We start from the raw sequence: 21,874 nt of genomic DNA on the forward strand, positions 1-21,874 counted from the left end.
AAATAATATTTTTTTCCTTGCTCATTTTTGGCCTTGATTCTAAGAAAATGCTTTTGGGGGGGACCTTTGCCCAAGCCATCCCTTTGGCTGTGCGTTCAGAAAGAGAGCAAATACTTTTTGTTTTGTTTATTAAAATTAAAAAAGTATTGGTGATTGAACTTGTTAGTCTGAATTGTCCAGCATTTATAGATCCTCAGTTCAAAGTTTTTTAAAGCACAACAAAAACATTCTCATTGTTAGGAAATTTACCTTAATGCTAGGAAAATGTCCATGCTTTTAAGTTTTATGAATGAAAGAATACAGAGGAGTATAGAGCTAAAGCACAATAGTTGATACAGGTCTACTCTATATTAAGAAATTTCTAAATGCAAAAACTTTCCAGTAAGCAACTGGCTATATATGAAAAATTCTTTTTAATGAAAGGAATTGTCCTAGGAGAGCAGATAATTTACAAGAAAATACTGGAGGAAAATAGTAGCAGAAACTATGCTAATAAGGTAAATAAATGCCAACTGAGTTGATGGACTATGGATTGTTGTAAGGAACATTTATTTTCAATTTCTTATTCTAGATTATTTTAAAGACTCTACCAGCTGTAATTTTTGTCTTTGCTGTCCAGTCTGTTCATACTGTATCTTTCAGCAGCATATTGGCATTGCATGATATTCTTTATATTAAAGAGTGAATAGATCTTAAGAGGATACATTTTCTAAAATATTTTCAAAATTATTGGATGCTTAAGTAAGTGAATCATTTTATTTAACATATATTAGATGCCAGGTGCTATTCTATGCACTTAACATATAATCACATTTAATTATGAGTACCTAATTGTATACTGCCTCAAAACTTTAAATATTAAAGCAAATTCATTAATCTATAGTGTTCTGTGCTATTTTCTACATTAGTTCTGTTACCAATTTAAACATTCATTGCCTTTTCTAGTATCCACACTAATGTTGCCTAAAATTTCATCCTTCCTGTAACAAATACTTTTTTTCCTCTTCCTTTTTTTAAACAATTATTCACCCCATATTTTGGGTTATTTTCTCCAGTAAAAGAATCCAGGAATTGGTAAAAAGATTTCAACTGCAGATAAATCATTCTGTTCTTTTTTTCCTTCACCTTATAAAATATTTGTGGTATTAACAGCCAACTCTGCATCCCTTTCTAAGTAGTAGTAATGGCAATAGCAAATGCTTTAACATTTAGTTCTTTATAGATGTGGTACCTATATACAGTGGAATATTACTCAGCCATCAGAAAGGATGAATACCCACCATTTGCATCGACATGGATGGAACTGGAGGGGATTATGCTAAGTGAAATAAGTCAAGCAGAGAAAGACAATTGTCATATGGTTTCACTCATATGGGGAACATAAGGAATAGCACTAGAAGACCATAGGGAAAGGGAGGGAAAACTGAATGGGAAAAAATCAGAGAGGGAGACAAACCATGAGAGACTATGGGCTCTGGGAAACAAAAGAGGTTTCAGAAGGGAGGGGTGTGGGGGGATGGGGTAGCCGGGTGATGGGTATTAAGGTGGGTAAGTGTTGTGATGAGCATTGGGTGTTATACGCAACTAATGAACCGTTGAACACTACATCAAAACTAATGATGTACTATATGGTAGCTAACGAATGTAATAAAAAATAATTAGTTCTTTATGATTTGATGTTTCCCATTTTGAAATACAAACATGAAATTTTTCAGGTTTAGCAGAATTAGGTACCCTGTGTGATCCTTTACGGAGCTGCTCTATTAGTGAAGAAAATGGACTCAGTGCTGCCTTTACCATAGCCCATGAGCTTGGGCATGTGTAAGTACCTTCTGCTACCTCAGTAATGTGCTTTCTATTAATCATTGCACAGAATGCCTAAAATTCCATCTTAAATTGAGTAATTAGCAGCTTTATGTCTTTAAAAATATTGTTAGTGTAATTTTCATCCCTGAAATGCTAACTCTGGCTCTTTTGTGATCTATGTTAGGTCAGACAGGCTGCACAGATCAACAGACTAAGCAAAGAACTAGAACTTGGGAATTCTTTTATTTCATTTACTGTATTGGATTACATGACAAGCACTTCTGGCCTCTATCCCTTGTTATCCCATACATGACCAGGTACTGTCCTCTTCCATCTTATGGGAGGGCCTGCAGGGGCTTCTGGTTCTGGGGAACTCCCGATAATATTTGTAATACCAACTCGTTGCTCTTATAGCTCAGAGCCCCAGCAGAGAATGTGGCATGTGGGAATTTCTTAATCATTAAAAGATTTTTTTAAAGTTATTTCTCCAGCTTCATAGTTGTTGTTGTTCTTTGTTTTTGTTTTTGTTTTGTAAAAATGAGGGGTTCTATCTGTTCCTGCATTATTAAAAATTCTACTGGGGTTCTATGCTCTAAGAATGGAGGCCATGATTTCCTGTGATAGCCTCGGAGCTCCCATGGGAAGTCAGAAACCCCTACAAACTCATCCTCTGAAAGGGATTCCATATGTGTACCCCCAGCACTCCTGGGATTTCTTGTTTATATGCTAATAAGGAATTGAGGCTAGAGTTGCCTCTCTTAGTTTGACTACATTTTCTTTTCCTGGTCATGCCTTACATCATTAGAGTATTCAACAGGAATAATTTCAAGTGGAAATCATTTTTATTAAACTAGTGCGTCTTCAGTTCCCTTTTAGCACGGTTATATTTCATGATTGTCAGCAAGGTGCACACGCAAATTGTTGAAGTGGGTTAGGCTCAGGAGCTTACCTGAGGGCTGTCGCTGTCTAGCAGCAACATCTGGGAAGCACTATTAGCTGGTTTCCAAGGCTACTAACTAATGGAAAACTGTTCTTGCAGAGACTACCATCTTAGCCATTTATTTTCTTCCTGAAAAACTCTTTAGGTGTCTTTAGAATATGGGTAAGTAGTTTAATTAAAGGACTGATTTTTAAGTACAAATCTCAGCAGGCAAAGAGCTGAGCTAGGTGGTTTCAGTGTTCCTTCTAAATGCAAGTTCATACTTAGGTCCTCAAAAGAATGCATAGGCTCTGTTGCTGGCCAGCTAATTATTTAATATCCTGCTCTTAGGAAGATTTGATTTAGGAACGTTTTTGTTATTCCAGTTCGATCAATAATCACTTACTGAGTATAGACCAGAAACAGTACTGAGGCTGTTTCATATAAAACAGATGGATACTATAGAATGATAAGGAATTAGGGATTAAAGAAGTTTTGATACTGTAGTAATAGTGATCTGCAAACTAGTGTGGTATCACTTTTATGTAATCTATCTACACACATCTCTTAGGATATGCATGCTGAAACCTTCAAGTATTTATGTGAATGCTATATCCATTATCGTGGTGAGGTGAGCCAGAGTCCACATATTTTGATTGTTTGGACTCACATACCAAATCAGCAGACTGTGCTACCAATCAAAGTTATAATCTGCTGTTTCTCAGATCATGTGCTTCTGAACATGAAGATAACCTTGGTTTTATAATGCTTTATGGGAGAGATCAAGAGTATAAATTTTGATGTGATTGGATTTATCTGTATTTTACCTTATAAGGGTAAGAGATCTGTTATTAATGTTGTATTCATATTTTCATATTCTTTTTTTTAAGTGTTTGTTTTTATTTTTAGATTTAATGTTCCACATGATGATAGTTTTAAATGTAAGGAAACTGGAATTAAACATCAATATCACGTAATGGCTCCAACTTTAAATTACCACACAAGTCCTTGGACCTGGTCAAAATGTAGTCAGAAATATATCACTGAATTCCTAGAGTAAGTCTGAAATTATATTACTTTATTTAAATAATGAAACCTTTATTAGACTATAAAACTTGAAATTTATATGTTCTTTTAAAATGGTTCAATTTCTGTTTAGTTTTTCTGTTTAAATTTAAGTGTACTTTGTACAAATGTGTTTTTTAAAAAAGGAAAGGGCTGTATATACATATTTCACTCCTAAAATATTTTAGGAGGGGGACAGGTCAGACCTAGCTATCTTTTTTTTTTTTTTTTAACAGTTTAGGTGCTCTATTAGGATCACCCCTTTTCGAGGGGAGCCCTACTGAGATTCGCAGCTTCCTTGTGTATGTTTGCATTTTTTCAGAAGCTACTGGGTAGTATTTTGAGAGGAGTTTGAGTAGCTCATGTTTGAGGTGTCTTTGAAGGACAGACGATAGCTGAAGTCAAACTATGCACATTCCAAATAGCTGTGTACAGCCAGAGAGATGTGGAGTCTATATGTTTACATATTCTTTTGGAGGATTTTCCTAGGTCTGAAGAAAGGAAGCAGATCCAGATTTTTCTTGCCTCGTCTCTCCATCTCCCACCAGGTTTCTTTACTTCCCACTTTTATTTAAATGGTATTTCTATCCTAGTTACTGAAAGTTGCCAAAAGGCAAGGCCGAGCTCTTTCCAGGGAATTTTTTTTTTGTATAAATATGATATTCATTTCTTCTACATATTATAATCCCCGATCTATGCAGTTTCTGTTTACCTCTACTTATGAGAACTGTGGGAATGAATGTAACCATGCTTTGGAATATATGTTCATAAATACATCCCCAAATTATCAGTGATTATTTATCCTTGTATGGGGAGTTAATTTAAAAGCATAATACACGGGGGCACCTGGGTGGCTCAGTCGTTAAGCGTCTGCCTTCAGCTCGGGTCATGATCCCAGGGTCCTGGGATCGAGCCCCACATCGGGCTCCCTGCTCGGCGGGAGGCCTGCTTCTCCCTCTCCCACTCCCCCTGCTTGTGTTCCTGCTCTCGCTCTCTGTCAAATAAATAAAAATCTTTAAAAAAATAAGTAAAAGCATAATACATGGTTGCTGATCTATACGTGCTTCCATATAGCTTTGTTCAACGGCTAATTGAGTTATTAACAGTACCAGTGGATGTGTTTATTTTTGAAAGGGGTTAATGGGATTCTCTACAATGGGAATTTTAAAAAATATATTTGTTTTTTTTAATTTATATGTTCATTTTTAGACAAAATTTAATGTCTTTGTAGCCAGTAAAAATTTCTGAATTTTTAAATTATGGCAATGAAACAAATTGTTTCTACCTTTTTGGAACAAATTGTTTTTAACCCAATTGGAATGGTTGAGCATTTTCAGTTTCCTAGACACTAGATACTGCATTACAAACTAGGAGTAATAAACACACATTTCCCCTGCTATTTACCACTTTTCTAAGTCCTTTATACATATACTCTGATAGAAACTGTCAAGGTGAATAGTATCACTGTTAACACAGATGAGAAAAACTCAGGCTCAGGGAAATTAATTTGTCCAGAGCCGTGCATCCTGGGAAGTGGTAGAACCAAAACGCAAATCCTACCTTTTTAAAGTGGAGGCAACATGACACTTACTGAATGAAATTCCTTTGTTTTGTTGTTTAGAACTATTAATGTACTTTCTCAAATGATTTGAAAACTTTTAACATCTTGACAATTTGGGCATTAAATATAAGGCATTACTATTGGGCAACAAAATAGATCAAAAGTGTAGAGTGATTATATGAATAGGTTTCATAAATTATATTCTGATGAATTTGTCCTTGTTCTTTTTAAAAATTGTATCTTCAAAGCAATTGTGGGGCTCAAATGAGAACAAACACCTTAAAAGTCCTTTGTGAATTGTGGGGTTTTCTTCCTGACTTTGGTATGAATTGGTTTTTAAATTATGAAAAAATACTGATACTCTGTTTGAAAGTCTAGAACACAGTAAATGTGACAAAGAATCTTATACATCCATATATAGTCACAATATTTTTGGTCATTGGTACAGTACTGGTCATGGGGAATGCCTTCTTGACAAACCAAATGGGAGAATGTATGATCTGTCTTCACAACTTCCTGGATTAATGTATGATGTAAACAAGCAATGTGAACTTATGTTTGGTCCTGGATCACAAGTATGTCCCTACTTGGTAAGAAAAATTCTGTCCTTTTTTTAAACTACAAAGTTATAGTTAGAATATATTTCAAAAATGTACATTTATTTTCTCGAACAAAAGGTGAACTAATGTATCTTAGAAGTTTGTAAGTCTGAGAAATTTGCTGTTTGCCAGAAAGGGGTTAAAAAGGAAACTAAAATTGAGTACTTATTATATGCCATGTACTGTGTTAAGTACTTAAAAATTATCTTCATTAACCCTCACAAAATCCTATGTGAAGTATTCCCATTTAAAAAATAGACACTGAGAGGTTATTGAAAATTAAAAGCATTCAAATATTTATATTCAAATACTATTTTTTTGGGGTAGGGGGAGAAAATTTAAGTGTCTTGATAATGAGTTATATTAAAGGCCCAGGGAACTTAATAGACTACATTTTAATTTACATAGATTTGAATCCATAGAAACGAAATTTAGGGCCTGTTGTTTAGTTATCACTAAACTCTTATTTTACAACTTTGAGGATTTTTCATAGGTCAGATATACTCCTAGGTCATGAGGATCATTGGACCAGGAATGCAGCCTCATTCACTCATTGAAATATGTATCCCCAGTGTTCAGGATCTGCTAAAAACTAGGTGTCACAAACTAAATGCTCGTTGAATGAATGAATGAATGAATGAATGATAGTAACAAAACAGTAAGTGCAGAGATAGGCAAAGCATATTCCGCATAGTAGTATTGTTTTTAAAATCTTAAACTTATAATAAAAAATGTTACTAAGCTTTTAAATATCCACTATGGAGGAGGGAAGATTTAACTTAAAATTTTTTTTTTAAAGATACATTTCTTTTTTACCTGACTTACACACTAAATAAACTTTGAATTTAAATTCAGAAAAAGAAGAGAATTATCTTGGGTATAGCTCCCGTGAACCTCTGTGGATTTTGTTTCTTGTGAAAACTTGAGAACCCTTTGTTCAAAAGTTGAAAGTATGCATTATATTCACAAAGTAGGAAACCAGTACATTATACAGTATTTCTATGCACATTATTCATACATTCTATCATCTTATCAAAAGAAGCTTTTGGAAACTCATTGTGAATAACATTTTAACAACAAAAAGTTCTTTAGAAGAATGTCTTGCCAAGAGAAAAATGTCTCCCATAATTGTGAATATTTCCACCCTAATTTCTCTCTCCCGTTGTTCAATGTATGATGAAAATCTGAAAGGTCTTAGAAAGTAAACATTGCCATTTTGTGTGTGTAGAGGTAAATCGATGACTAGAACTTAAAGATTCTTTTGCTGATTATTTCTAGCTCTGACCATGAAACCATGAAACCTGTAATTTCAATGTATAAACGAATGCCTTGCACTAAATCGATCCAGTGGTTGTCGTGTTCTTTTACTCTTGTCTGCTTTTTGTTTCCCTCCAGAAGCAATGCAGACGTCTCTGGTGCACGAGCGCAGAAGGAGTTCACAAGGGCTGTCGCACTCAGCACATGCCCCTGGCAGATGGGACAAACTGTGGTCCTGGGATGGTAGGTTTTCTCGAAGGGTGAGTCTTGTATCAAGAGATTATCCAAGGATGTGATCGCTCTGCATTTCGACGCTCTTCATTGTTCGTCAGCTCTTGCTGTGCTAGTGAATCAATGTTGCCATGTTGGTTCAATGTAGTACACAGTCAAGTGAATTGAATTTTTAATTTCACCCTTTTTTTTTTTCAAGATCTAGCAGATGAATGTTAAAGTTACAGTTATATAGGTAACTACATGGATAGTTATCTAAGTATATTATAGACTTGTTAAGAGTTGAGTATAGACATAAAGGTCCTAATATTTCAGCAATTTCCCCAAATTCAAGATGTTACCATTGTATACATTTTTTCCCATAAAATCCAGTTAAGTATAATTGAAAGTTTTAAGTGGCTTCTTCAGATATTTATTGGTTGTAAATGTCTTAAAATATATCCCTTAAAATTGCCAAAACATTTTTACCAACATTTTTACCATTCTAACATCAGCATGAACTAATCTAAATCTGCAAACATGATGCTGAGTGATAGGGATCGGCGTGATAAATATGTAAGGATAAAGTCAGGTTGTACTTGGTGCTTCAGGATGAAGGCAACTGCCTTTGGCCTTGGTAGCCAGTGTTGTCTGCACTGAATAAGTTTTAGTCTGTTCCACGCCTTTTCTGAGCTACCTCAGCAAAAATGGAGAATTTGCTTGGGGATGGGTTAGCGAGTACTGCCTCTTTTGTTAACTCCACAAGTAGAAACTTGAGATGGGTTCACTAGCTGACCTTGTGCTTTACCAGCTGTTGCTTTTTGAAATGTTTTGTGCTTACTACCCTTGTCTCTGATGCCTTCCATCAAAAGGCATGTGTTTTCCATGAATATAGCTTGCATCACAAATGAATTGAATATTTAAGTTGTATTTGGGACTTCAGCAATTTTTGCAGAAGCTGAAGTACTCTGAAATGGTTGAGCACCCAAATTATTTTAGGACCAAAATTCTAGTGGACTTCTTCAGTTCATAGTTTGGAGCTAGAACTGAATTTTAAAGTTTGATCTTTAATATGTGTATCATTTTAAACTCTCGCAGGCAATGTATGAAAGTTCCAGTTGCTCAGTATTTCTTGCCAATTTTTGATATTGTTAATCTTTTAACAGAATAATAGCCATTTTCGGTGCAAAATGGAATATCATTGTGGTTTTAGTTTGTATTCCTGATTATTGTCAGTCTTGGGCATCTTTTCATTTGCTCACTAGCCATTTGAATAATTCCCCAATGAGGTGGTTTGAAGGGCTTGGATTTGTTGGAATTCAAGGTAAATGTGCTCAGATACTGGGACCTACTTTAAAGCCTGTGTACTTTAAAAGCAGAAATGGCATTTGGGGTAAAAACATCTGGATCATGATAGATATAAACTCCTTATTTTTTATTAATTGAAAATAGTGAGCTCCTATGCATTAGCCATTTTCAATACGATGGGCCTTTTATTCAAGAGAAATTTTAAATAAATGTCCTATATTTTGCCTTAACACTCTCTTTTAAATACTTAAAAGTGGTTGTAAATCCATTTGCATGAAAATATGGTGGAACTCACCTGACAATGACTTAATTTAGTACATGGTGAACAATGTAATATTCTATTTTTTTCATTCTTGGATTTATAAGAAATAGTGCTCAAGGATTATTTAAAATGTTTCTGCAGATGCCCCCCCAAATTTACATGCACATAGTACATTCTATTCTGAGATTTTCTAATATGGCTTTCTCATTTTGAATGATTTGTTCTAATGGAGGGCACAAAGTATTTTTTCTGCTAATAAGCTTGGTTATAGGATTCATTTTTTCGACAAAGATTTATCAAGGGCCCACTATATGTCAGGCACTATTCTAGGTGATTAGGATACACCAGTGAACAAAAGAAAAAAGATCCCTGACCTCATGGAGCTTACATTCCAGGGGGAGACTACAATATTACAAACAATATAATACTACCATAAAGTCGATAAGTGCCATGAACAAGAAAAAATAGAAAAAGAAAAGGACTGGAAGTTTTGTGGTAGGATAGGGCCGATTACAATTTAAAATGTAGTGGTCAAAGATCTTACGGGAAGTTGCCAATGAGCTGTCTTAAAGAAAGTGAGGGAGTTAGCTATGGAGGATATTATGGGGGAAGTGAGCTCCAGGCAAAGGGACCAGGTAAGCTCCTAAATCCTGGAGTATTGGTGGAATGTTCAAGGAAGAGCAAGGAAAGATATTGTGGCTGGGGTGAAGAGAGATGTATAGGAAGTAATTGGAGGACTATTATGTAGGGCATTGTGAGCCATTGTGAGAACTTTGCATTTATTCAAAGTGAAGTAATTGAAGGATTTAAGCAGAGGAGTCACCTAACGTGAGTCAATTTTTGAAATATAAGTTGAAAAGGACCATTCTGATCACTGTTGAAACTAAACTATAGGGGGCAAGGGTTGGAAACAGGAGATCTACTTAGAGAGGCATGGCAGTGATAGAGATGAGAGAAGATGATGGATTACACCAGAGTTGGGGTCACTGGGGTGATGAATGAAAGTCAGTTTTGTTTGTTTTTGAATGAATTAGATCACTTACTAACCTATTAAATGTGAACCGTTAGAGGTAAGATGACTGTTTTTAGCTAATCAACTCAGATGAACTCAGAATTTTGAGGGGTCAGCAGTTCAGTTTTGGGTATGATGTCTGAAATTTTTATTAGACATTAAAGTGAAGATGCATAAGCAGCTGTATACATGAGTCTAGAGCTCAGGAAAGGGATCTGGGCTGGGAGTGATTGTTGATAGGGAAGAATAAAGGACCAAGATCTGAGCCCAGGACATTCCAGCATTAAGTTGAGCCCTAGAAACCAAGGGGGATGAGGAAGAATGATACTGCTAAATCAAGGAAGACAGACAGAGCTGGCCACTGGTGGTGTACACATGAGTAGATACATGGCGGGTGGGACCATCAGAGCACAGGCATTGAGCATTAGACAATGAGCACAGACAGCTCGTTCAAGGAGAAACAGGACAGCAGCTAGTGAGAAAAGTGAGATCTAAGAGTGTTGTTTTTAAAGAGGGAAAATAGGGGCACTTGGGTGGCTCAGTTGGTTGAGCATACGACTCTTGATTTCGAGTCAGGTCATGATCTCAGGGATAGAGCCCGCATCATGCTCTGCACTTACAGGGAAGTCTGCATGAGGATTTCTCTCCCTCTGCCCCTCACCCTGTTTGTGCGTGCACACACACACACACACACACACACACACTCACACACTCTCTCTCTCTCTCTAAATAAATAAATAAATGCTTAAAAAATAAAGAGGGGAAATAAGTATGTTTGTATATTGAGAATGATCTAGTGGAGTACTTCTCAAATTATCTCTAGGAAAGGACCAGTCTTTTTAAAAATTTCTGATAATTTAAACTGATACTTTTACAAAATGATAAAAATGACTAGGAAAACAAAAGGAAAAAAGACATTTGAAATGTAAGCCAAATTTTTCTATGGAAAACAATGTGGCAGATCTTCAAATTAAAACTAGAATTATCTGATCCAGCAGCACCACTTCTGGGTGTGTATCCCAAAGAACTGACAACAGAGTCTTGAAGAGATCTCTGCACACTCCTGTTCATATCAGCATTATTCACAATAGTCAGGAGGTAGAAGTAACCCAAGGGGCCATCCGTGGATGAATGGATAAATGAAATGTGATCTACACTAATGCAATATATGTTAAGAAAAAAAAGAAGAAGAAGAAGGTAGCGGGAGGGGAAGAATGAAGCGGGGGAAATCGGAGGGGTAGACGAACCATGAGAGATGATGGACTCTGAAAAACAAACAGGGTTCTAGAGGGGAGGGGGGTGGGAGGATGGGTTAGCCTGGTGGTGGGTATTGAGGAGGGCACATTCTGCATGGAGCACTGGGTGTTATGCACAAACAATGAATCATGGAACACTTCATCTAAAACTAATGATGTAATGTATGGGGATTAACATAAGAATAAAAAAAAAAAAAAAAGGAAGGGAATTCTGACACGTGCTACAGCATGGATGAACTGTGAAGACAGTATGCTAAGTGAAATAAGCCAGTCACAAAAAGACAAATGATGCACGATTTTAATTACATGAGCTATATAGAGTAGCCAAATACAGACAGTAGAATGGTGGTTCCCAGGGGCTGGGGGCAGGGGGAGGGAGAGAATGGGGAGTTGATTGTTTCAAAGGTATAGAGTTTCAGTTTGGGAAGATGAAGAGTTGTGTGGATTGATGGTGGTGATGGTTGCACAACAATGTGAATGCATTTTAATGCCACTGAACTGTACACTTAAAAATGGTTAAGATGGTAAATTTTATGTTTGTGTATTTTGCCACAATGAAAACAAATATAAGCCAACGTTTAAATTAACTTTGACAAACAATGAAATTACTGTCAAAATCCTATAAACATTTCTAAATGCTAACTTTCGATTTCTGTACTCACAGTGACTGGCAACAGTGCATGGACTCTTTTTTTTGTTAGCTTTGAGCTAGTGGTGACTGGAACAGTGATGATGTAGGAGAGATGGGAGAATTGTTGCAGTGCTATTTTGAGCAGTGAGGGGCTGGGATTAAGTACACGGGTAGAGGGATTGACTTGCCATAGGATCCTTGATTTTTCATGTGCACTAACAGGTGGGAAGGCTGAGTACTGAGCACAGATGCCGTTAGGTGGGTAACAGGAGTACGAGGAGATTGTGAGCAGATTCTTCTGTACATTTCTGTTTTCTTAATGGAACTAAGAAAGTGATCACTGAGACTTTGGATGAGATGAGGCAGAAAGTTAGCTAAAAGAGTGGGAGAGTGATACACATCTTTGCATAGAAAACCAGAATCACAGATCTAGATCATTCACTTAAATTTTCATTTTACTACACTTTACCCATACAGCAGGTCTTCCCTCCACCAGTGAGACTCAAAATCTCAAAGGCAAGGGAAATTTCCTGTTCTTTCTTCATTCCACAGATCTTTTTACAGTTACTTAGCAGATATTCAGAAAATATTTATGCCTGTCAAATGGAATCACATTTCTGGATTAATACTGTGCTTTCAGTTGTATACATTTTCTTTGTTGATATTTATGCCGTTATAATTACCGATATTCTAATTGGGTACGTACGAATCATTTTCTGTGTTTGTTTTTGTTTTTAAAGCATTGCCACCATGGGCTGTGTGTAAACAAGGAAATGGAAGCACGTCCTGTAGATGGTGAATGGGGACCGTGGGGACCATACAGCTCTTGTTCAAGAACATGTGGAGGTGGCATCAAAAGCACAACCAGGCTCTGTAATCGCCCCGAGTATGTCTTTTTTATGTCACTGTAAATTAAGATTATCTCAAGGCACCAGAAGGTAAACACCAGTTTCATTCACTTCTAAACTGGAGGTCAGTCTGTAAGTTTCTGAGATTTAGAAAACTTCTGGAATACATCTAGCCATCTTACCTTATCTTGGTAGATTCAAATCTTGAAAAAAATATTAACCAGCTTAATCTTTAGAATATGAATTAAGACAGGATCGTTTTTTTTTTTCTGATTATATAACTTTGAGAAATAGTTGTAAAAATGACAGTTCTGTAATGGCATTTTTACATTTCCTGTGTTTCCATTGAAATTCCTGGCTCCTTTAAACATGTCTTGGCTCTTCTGCATAAAACATGTATTTTCATTACCCATTTTTTTACTGTTTTATGTAATTTGACATGTCCTATTTTCTTTCTCTGCTTCTCATGTTATAGATGCATCAGTGTGTTTAGCTTGAATAAGTACGAAGCATATTTTCCTCCTCATCAAAATATTTCAAAGCATATAGAGATTCCATAAAGATTTTTAAATGTCCCCCCAGTCCCCTTTTGTTATGGTATATAAATTGGTAAGCAATAAAGAATTTTCAATGCAGAGATAGGACACACTCCGAAATAACTTAGTTCATTTGAATTTCAGAATATCTAAATTATGCTAGAACTCTTTATATTTAAAAAATGCTGACCAGGAGTTTTTATTTTCCAGTGTAAGTTGAAATAAAGAGATGGGTGGATATAGATTAATACCATTAAACTCTTTGAAGTGAGTGATAAGTAGTATATACACAACAAAGATGCCTATATATTTCTTTAACATGGTATCATCTTTATCATCTATGGTTCACTAGGTCTTTTTTTTTTTAACCCCCCCCAAAATGAACAAACCCTATTTTGACGTTTTATTTTATTTTTTTTTATTTTGACGTTTTAAAACAAATTCCCATGATTAGTTCCCTGTGACTTAACCAAGTCACGAATAAGTTATCATTGCTGCCCTCCAGACCACAGCGTCCACCCGAAGATGAGTATTTTTACAATTCATTAGCCATTGAATTGCTTAAGAACCATGTAACGTACTTCTGTTAAAAAGTGTCAGTGGGACAGAGGTGGTTTTCCAGATCCTGGGACAGAATGGAACAGTTTTAGAAGTAAATGGCAGAAAGAATATTGTACTGATGTGCTTTAAAATGTAATGAATTTGACTAGGCCAAGAAACGGAGGAAAGTACTGTGTGGGCCGCAGGATGAAATTTCGATCATGTAATACCGATTCATGTCCAAAAGGCAAGCAAGGCTTTCGAGAGAAGCAGTGCTCTGATTTTGATGGTAAACATTTCAACATCAATGGTCTTTCCCCTAATGTGAGGTGGCTTCCAAAATACAGTGGGAGTAAGTAGTTAGAATATTTTTTGATGTAAAAATTTCTTGAGACCTAGGAACATACAGCTGTCTTATGGTATGCCCCAATTTTAACTTTTTCTTACAGTTGCCATAAAAGATCGCTGTAAACTCTATTGTCGGGTTGCTGGAACCACTAGCTTCTACCAGTTGAAGGACAGGGTTGCTGATGGTACTCCTTGCGGAACCGAAACCAATGACATCTGTGTTCAAGGCCTCTGTCGGGTAAGTAAACTCAGGTTTAACGTGACTGTCAGAGTATTCTTTTTCTCTCGCCAAATATTACGTCTGTTACCTTAGAATACATTCCTGTGAATTCCAATGCAGCACCCTTTAGTGCTATCACCCATTCTTTAGGAGTAAGGTCAGGAGACCTTGTTACCAGGCAGCTTTCTGTCATCCTGAGTGACTCTTGAAACATTAATCATTTTTTTTTTTAAAGATTTTATTTATTTATTTGACAGAGAGAGACACAGCGAGAGAGGGAACACAAGCAGGGGGAGTGGCAGAGGGAGAAGCAGGCTTCCCGCTGAGCAGGGAGCCCGATGCGGGGCTCGATCCCAGGGCCCTGGGATCATGACCTGAGCCGAAGGCAGACGTTTAATGACTGAGCCACCCAGGCGCCCCGAAACATTAATCATTTAATCATTCTTAAAAAGATAGAAAATATTGGCACACAGGGTTGTAAAGTCCTTTGGCTACTTCAGATGCGACCTCCCTGGTGACCCCTCCCCATTGATTTGTGATGATATTCCCCCCCCTTTTCTTTTCCTTTTTTTTTTTTTTCCTTTTTTTTAACCATCTATTTATTTGAGAGGAGGGTAGGTAGAGGGAGAGGGAGAGAGAAACCTAAGCAGATGCCATGTGGAACCTGATGTGGGGCTCCATCTCATGACCCTGAGATCATGACCTGAGCTGAAACCAAGAGTCAGGCACTTAACTGCGCCACCCAGGCACCCCTCCTTCCTCCCCCTTTCCTCCTTGTCTTTGACTTCCTGGGTATATTCAACAGACATTCGCTGAGTTACCTACTAAATGTTGGATACTGTTCTAGTCACCTGGATGAAAGACTGCAGCAGAGCCATCAACTCCAAGGTGGTCACGGATTTGTAGGGGAGATGGACACGTGAACAACTCAAATGTAGGGCTATGGAGTCATCAGCAAGGTGGCATAGTGATAATGAGGAAGGAGTGTTTTGTGGGGAAGTGTGTAAATGGTTCAGAGAATGCTCATGGAGGGGGTGAGGCTTGAGCTAGTTATTGAGGATGAATAGGTTTTAGAAAGGTGAGGAAGTGGACTGGTGGGACATAGGGGCTAGCTGTTAAATGCACCTTTTTTCTGAAGTCCCCCAGAAGGATTTGGAGTTGAGTGAGAGATGTGATTTGATCTGCATGTTAGAATCTTCAGAATATACTGGGTTAGGAGAGAATCAGAGATAGGTCAGCCACTTCGGATTCTAGGTGAGAAGTAGATGAGACCCAGAATTAAAGCACACACATTGCAGAAGGTGTTCTTAAAAATGGTGAGTTTGAGAACTAGGATAATGAATTCCGTCTAAAGAATACAAATGTAATATTATGAACTCATTCCGTGGGTTAAGACACCAATTTTCTCTTAGCCAAACATCTATCGTCAGTTACCTCGTGATAAAATGCTTTGTACTCAAAGGTCTAATGAGATGTTCAAAGAAAAGGAAACAAGAGACTAGAAAAAGGGTACTCAGTGGCCTGAAAACTTAAGTTTTATCTAAATTAACAGCACAAAGCCCTACACAATGAAAAACAATGATGATCTGAGTTTATAGGTGCACATTACTTTCAGAAAACATCTGGTTGAAATTCATTTTGGAAATATTCACCTTGTGTATAAAAGAATGAGACTTATGAAATTTTCTCTTCTGATCATGAAACATTAGAGGAGTATTTTAAAGAACTAAGAGTTATGGCAGTGTTTCTGCATGGAGAACTGCACTTGTTCTTTTAAACCCCTGAACCAAACCATTCACTTTCAACCTTTATCCAGTTATTCATTCTTGACATAAACACAGCTTACTAGGCTGGTTATTAATTTTGGAGAAATAAATTTTCAAATAGACTCAGTTTATTCCCAGAGTTCTAAGATCATGAGTTAAAAAATCATTAAAGACATCTTTTTGAAGTTTTTTTTAAATGTGTTACTTCCTAATCATACTTTTTGTCTCTTTGAAATACATTTTTTTAAAGAATGGCTTAAACGGACAGTGGACATAGGAATTATTGTCCATGTTTGTTGCAATGCAGATTCCTATTTTTTTACCTCCAAGAATTTTTAATTCAGAAAATCTGGGAATCTGCCTTTTAAAATGCCATCCCATGTGGTTTTAATGCAGGGGGGTTTGTGGATAACCCTTTGCAAACACTTTTTTCAACCATGTGATGAAAAGGTGTGTGAAAATACTGATGTACAACAAAACCAGTAGATATTCTGAAAAATCCCATTGTACCAAATCTCATTAATTGAAAGAATATTTGTGAAAAGTTTGTAAAAGCACCGTACTTATAATTAGTCACTTTTATAATACTGATTATAATCATTGTTATTTTGAAGCAAGCTGGCTGTGATCACGTGTTAAACTCCAAGGCCAAGAGAGACAAATGTGGAGTATGTGGTGGGGATAACTCTTCATGCAGGACAATGGCAGGTGTCTTCAACAGTGCTCATTATGGTAAGCTGTGTATTTGTTTTTAATTTTCCCTTATATTTGATATAATAATGGAGTATATAATGAAGGCATAATAATGGTTTATTGTTTTGCCCTCTCTGTACCCTTAGTATTTAAAAATGAAATATATTTTATATCCCTAAATATAAAAAATTATACCAGATGTATCCTTGAATCAATGAATTCATCTGCTAAAGGCAAATCTGATTCTTGAAAATACAGTAGGTGCATTTATTAGAGTAAATCCGGTGCTATTTGACAATGATGTTTGCATAGTTCCCCAATTAATAGAGTCTTTATTGCTGTTCCTGTAATCTGAAATGTATATACTTATAATTTTTTCAGGAAACTTGCTTTCAATTACTTTTCATCATTTGTACCACTTTTTTCTATAACCTGTCTTAGCTGTCGTGTTTCTTATTGATATACTAAAAATGATTGAAGGTGAAGGATGAAACCATTTCAGTGTTGATTTGGAATTATTTGGTTTTTCAGGAAGTATCTGGATTATATATATAACTGATATTTTGCCATGAATTCATTTTGCTTTAAAAATGATATGAGAAGATATCGGATATTTTCTCTTCTGAGACTTTTCTAGGAAAACCTTTTGCTTTGTATGGTAACAAATGTAGTCCTTTAGAACTTTCCTTGCAAAATGAAAAATGTATTTTTTACAGTTTTGTCAGCCTTAAATTATGTTCACATGTGTTTGAACACAGTTAAGTTAGTATGAATTGCTTCAATTAAAGCAGTATAATTCAAAACACAAAATTTATATTTTTATCTGTATCAAAAGTATACTACATTTATACTCTGGTGACACTTATGAATCTTAGTTGCTAGCTATGACATTTTTGTAGTTAGGATTCATTATTTCATGGGATCCCTTGTTAAAACCAATGGCACATTTGATCCCTTGTTAAAAACAGTGGCACATTTATTGAAGCTTGGGCTCTCTCCACTGAAGAACATTTTTTTCTATTTAAAACCACATGTGCCAACTTAGGATCAAATATATAACCTTGCCAAAATTGTATTATGAATTAATCAGTTTGCAAATGGAAAAAGATACTAAACTCGTTTGTAGAGTAGCATTGGCACATTTCTGCCCCCTGGTGGTAGCTTTTGTCTTTCACATTTGTAATGTCTAAGAATTGCTTTCTTCAAAAACCCTATCTGCAAGACATAAATAGAAGGTAGTAGGAATATCTTATGGTGAAAAAAAATCATAAAATTCTTGTATACTGATGACTTACAACCAATATGCATGTAGTGTAATCACAATTAGCAGACCATTTATCACTTTATATTTGAAATGTGATGCCTTAAAGGGGTATAAAGCACTCTAAAAACATACCAAGTAATCTCACATCAGGGCTGAAAATTTAACCTTTTTTAAAACTTCTCTTAATTTCATTACATATTTATCAAAGTTAGTGTACAAGAAAAACTCATACAACTCCTTTTACTCATGTATTAAATAGAAGGAAAAACTAAGGAAAAGGAACAACTTAGAATAATCACTAGAGCAAAATTGCTGTTTAAAATCATAGTATTTGGAAAACTATGTAATGAGTGTAGTGTAGGGGAAACATTCTTTTTTGTTTAATATGTAGTATTTCCTCATCTTTCAAGTACTGCCAGTGTTGTTGAATTTGGTCTCATAAAATAGAAATACTATTTTCATTTCCTTCACATAAATGCTTTACTTTTCTCATGACAATTTGTTAGTAGACTTATGAAAATAATGTAAAATTTGGGGGTAGCTAGAGGAATTCCTGCTTACGCTAGAAATGAAAAGCTTAAAAAATGTTACTAACTTTTGTTATTTTGCTGTTCACTGAATCTCGGTGTAAACATAGCACAATGACTAACTATTTTGATATCTTTTGGATTGGTGAATAACATTTGAAATCCTCTATTTTTTCCCCACTGCGAAGTATAAAATCTAAAAGTATTAGTGTTAAATTTAAAAATGAATGTATTCTTAAATATCTCAGGAACTGTAATATTAACTCCATTCTCATTCTATATTTAGAATTTTAGAAGAAAAAATAAGTATACTTAAGGATCCCAAACTGTATATTTCTAGACAACCATTTTTTCCTCAATCCTTAGTAATTGTGTAATGCCTTGATTCAAAAAGAGTAAAAACACTGTATCATTTTTGAAAGATAAAATGAAATTAAGTCTGTGCTATTCAATGTTTGCAGTCATTCAGCCATAATAGCCTCTGGGCCATCAGCTCATAAGAGTTAACATGTATAAAATTATATTGCAGGTTATAATGTTGTTGTCAAGATTCCCACAGGAGCAACAAACATTGATATTCTTCAGCACAGCTATTCTGGAAAACCAGAAGATGACAATTACCTTGGTAAACATTTCTAGTAAACAAGCAATATGTGATTCGTGTGCAATTTCATGGAGGTCTGTGGTTGATGTAAATTCTTAGAAGGCAAGAAGAGCCCCTTTAACAAACACACATTTCAGTTCATACTGAGCTTAAGTCATCTGACTTCCTATACATGTTCTCCTCTTGAGTTATATAATATATCTTATTTTAAAAACAGTGAACAAAATTCTGAAAAATTTGCTTTTTCCCCATAAGAGTATTTTAAATAACCGAAGGTTATATTCAGTTAAAGTTGCATGTATATTTAGAATAAAATTCTTTTTATCTAAAATTAATTATAGAACTTCTTTGTGGTTAAATGTTCTTTAAAGAATTGAAGTGTTTTTACTGTGTATCAAAAGTACTTAACTATAGACTTTAAAAAACACTTATACGATTTCACTCATATGTGGAATTAAAAAAACAAAACAGATAAACATAGGGAAAGGGGGGGGAAAAGGGAAGCAAACCATAAGAGACTTAACTACAGAGAACAAACAGGGTTGCTGGGAGGGGAGGGGGATGGGGGCAATAGGGTAAGTGGGTGATGGGCGTTAAGAAGGGCACTTGTTGTGTTGAGCACTGGGTGTTGTATGTAAATGATTAATCGTTGAATTCTGAAATCAACATTACACTCTATGTTAACTAACGAGAATTTAAATAAAAACTTAAAATGCTTATGTTAAAGCAAGACAGAAAAAGAATTGATTAATATGATGTGGCATATTCATTAACATTTTTAAATGTTAATGAATATGCCACAGTATATTGTCCTTTAGCTACTTCTAGGGTATAGGCTTCTTTATGTTTATTTTTAGAAATTAGCTTTTAGCCTTAAAGAATTACACCTAGGGCCAAAGATGAAAAGAATGCTTTACAAACCTTTCCTTCTGTCTGGGAAATTCTGGAAAGCTGTTGTTCGGTGTATGTCAATAGTGATAGAGTGCCCCTCCATGAAAAAGATCCAGACAGTTATATAGAGAATAGTATGGTCATTCCGTGGCTCCTTAGGATATTGGCCCCTAGAATTTTATAGCTTTGTACGTTTTTTCCAAGAGAAGCATAAATGGACTATTGCAGCAGTCTGGGTGGTGTTCTTTTCCTCACCATCAATGACCAGGACTGGTTTAGCTGATGTTTCTCCAGCGTCCCTGAGTTCTGTTTTTCCTCTTCCTACATGTCCCTCCTGAGGCTGCAGGCCTCTTGAAAGATGACATTCTCAGAAAAGTATAGGGTAAATTTAATATCTTTAGCTGATATGCTGTAGCTTCCCTTCGTATGGATTAGATAACACATTATAGTAAAATACAATTTATTTCCTCAAAAATAATTTACATTTACATTAATTTCAGAAACGGATTTGCATTTTAAAAGTTAAAATACTTTTTGTATTGTTGATTGTACTGTTTTATTATTTCATGAGTCCTGTTCTTTTACAGCATTATCTGACACTAAAGGGAATTTTCTTTTGAATGGGAATTTTGTTGTAAGTATGTCAAAAAAAGAAATCAACATACAAGGAGCTATTTTTGAATACAGTGGTTCAAACAGCTCAACTGAAAGAATTAATAGTACTGATCGGCTGGAAGAAGAAGTTGTTTTGCAGGTAAATTCTCAGGAGTCATTAATAAGACTTAGTTTTAATCCTATTAGTAAACTGATGGTTAAGGACTTTGCATTTATTAAACATAAAAATGATGTCTTTCAAGAATATCTTTTTATGAATTAATTATATGCTCCTGTGTATTTCTATTGAGGTTTTGTGTGTGGGTAATTTATACAACCCTGATGTACGATATTCCTTCAATATTCCTGTGGAAGAGAGGAGTGACCTATTCACATGGGATCCATATGGACCATGGCAAGATTGTACCAAGATGTGTCAAGGTACACTGGTATTAAGTAAAAGAGAAGTTTGCCTGTGCATGCTGGTATAATTTGGAGTACTTTGGAGGCAGTCTGCCTATGGAGTCCCCCAACTGTCTACACACACACACACACACACACACACACACATCACCACACCAACATACAAAGTTTTCCTACCCTTATTCTTCTACTTTTCTCCCCATTCATTTTTTCTGATACTTAACAGCCTCATTAGTCTCTCCCCTTTCCAACATTCTCAATTACTGCTTTTTTTTCTCATTCTTTCTTGCAGTTGAAAGAAGTTTCTCTAACTTGTAATCCACCCCTCTCCCCCAGTTATTGGGGGGTATACATTCCAAGACCCTCAGTGGATGCCTGAAACTGTGGATAGTATCGAACCCCATATGTACTATGTTTTTTCCTATACATATGTATTACGATAAAGTTTATAAGTTAGGCACAGTAAGAGATTAACAATAACTGATAATAAAATCAAACGATTGTAACAATATACAGTTGACTCTTGAACAATACAGGGGTTAGGAGTATCAACCCCCACGTGCAGTTAAAAATTTCACATATCGGGACGCCTGAGTGACTCAGTGGTTTAAGTAGCTGCGTCCTGCTCAGGTCATGTCCCAGATGGAGCCCTGCATCCGTCCATCTCCTTGCTCAGCGGGGAGCCCACTTCTCCCTCTCCCAGATGGAGCCCCGCATCCGTCCATCTCCTTGCT

The 21,874-nt window shown here is 35.9% G+C and overlaps 1 protein-coding gene across 1 annotated transcript in view; it reads left to right on the forward strand.

Annotated features, from left to right (window-relative positions):
• ADAMTS20 (ADAM metallopeptidase with thrombospondin type 1 motif 20) overlaps nt 1–21,874 on the forward strand; it is a 168,136-nt gene that overhangs the window by 53,514 nt on the left and 92,748 nt on the right. Inside the window, exons 8-18 of the mRNA XM_021704883.1 lie at nt 1,716–1,821; nt 3,635–3,781; nt 5,800–5,941; nt 7,346–7,450; nt 12,627–12,772; nt 13,981–14,162; nt 14,260–14,396; nt 16,759–16,876; nt 19,158–19,253; nt 20,711–20,877; nt 21,029–21,158. Of these exons, the coding sequence (XP_021560558.1) occupies nt 1,716–1,821; nt 3,635–3,781; nt 5,800–5,941; nt 7,346–7,450; nt 12,627–12,772; nt 13,981–14,162; nt 14,260–14,396; nt 16,759–16,876; nt 19,158–19,253; nt 20,711–20,877; nt 21,029–21,158 (1,476 nt within the window). The remainder of the gene's footprint in view (nt 1–1,715; nt 1,822–3,634; nt 3,782–5,799; nt 5,942–7,345; nt 7,451–12,626; nt 12,773–13,980; nt 14,163–14,259; nt 14,397–16,758; nt 16,877–19,157; nt 19,254–20,710; nt 20,878–21,028; nt 21,159–21,874) is intronic.

The sequence above is a fragment of the Neomonachus schauinslandi genome, chromosome 5, assembly GCF_002201575.2.
Source record: "Neomonachus schauinslandi chromosome 5, ASM220157v2, whole genome shotgun sequence".
Classification (NCBI taxonomy): Eukaryota; Metazoa; Chordata; class Mammalia; order Carnivora; family Phocidae; genus Neomonachus; species Neomonachus schauinslandi.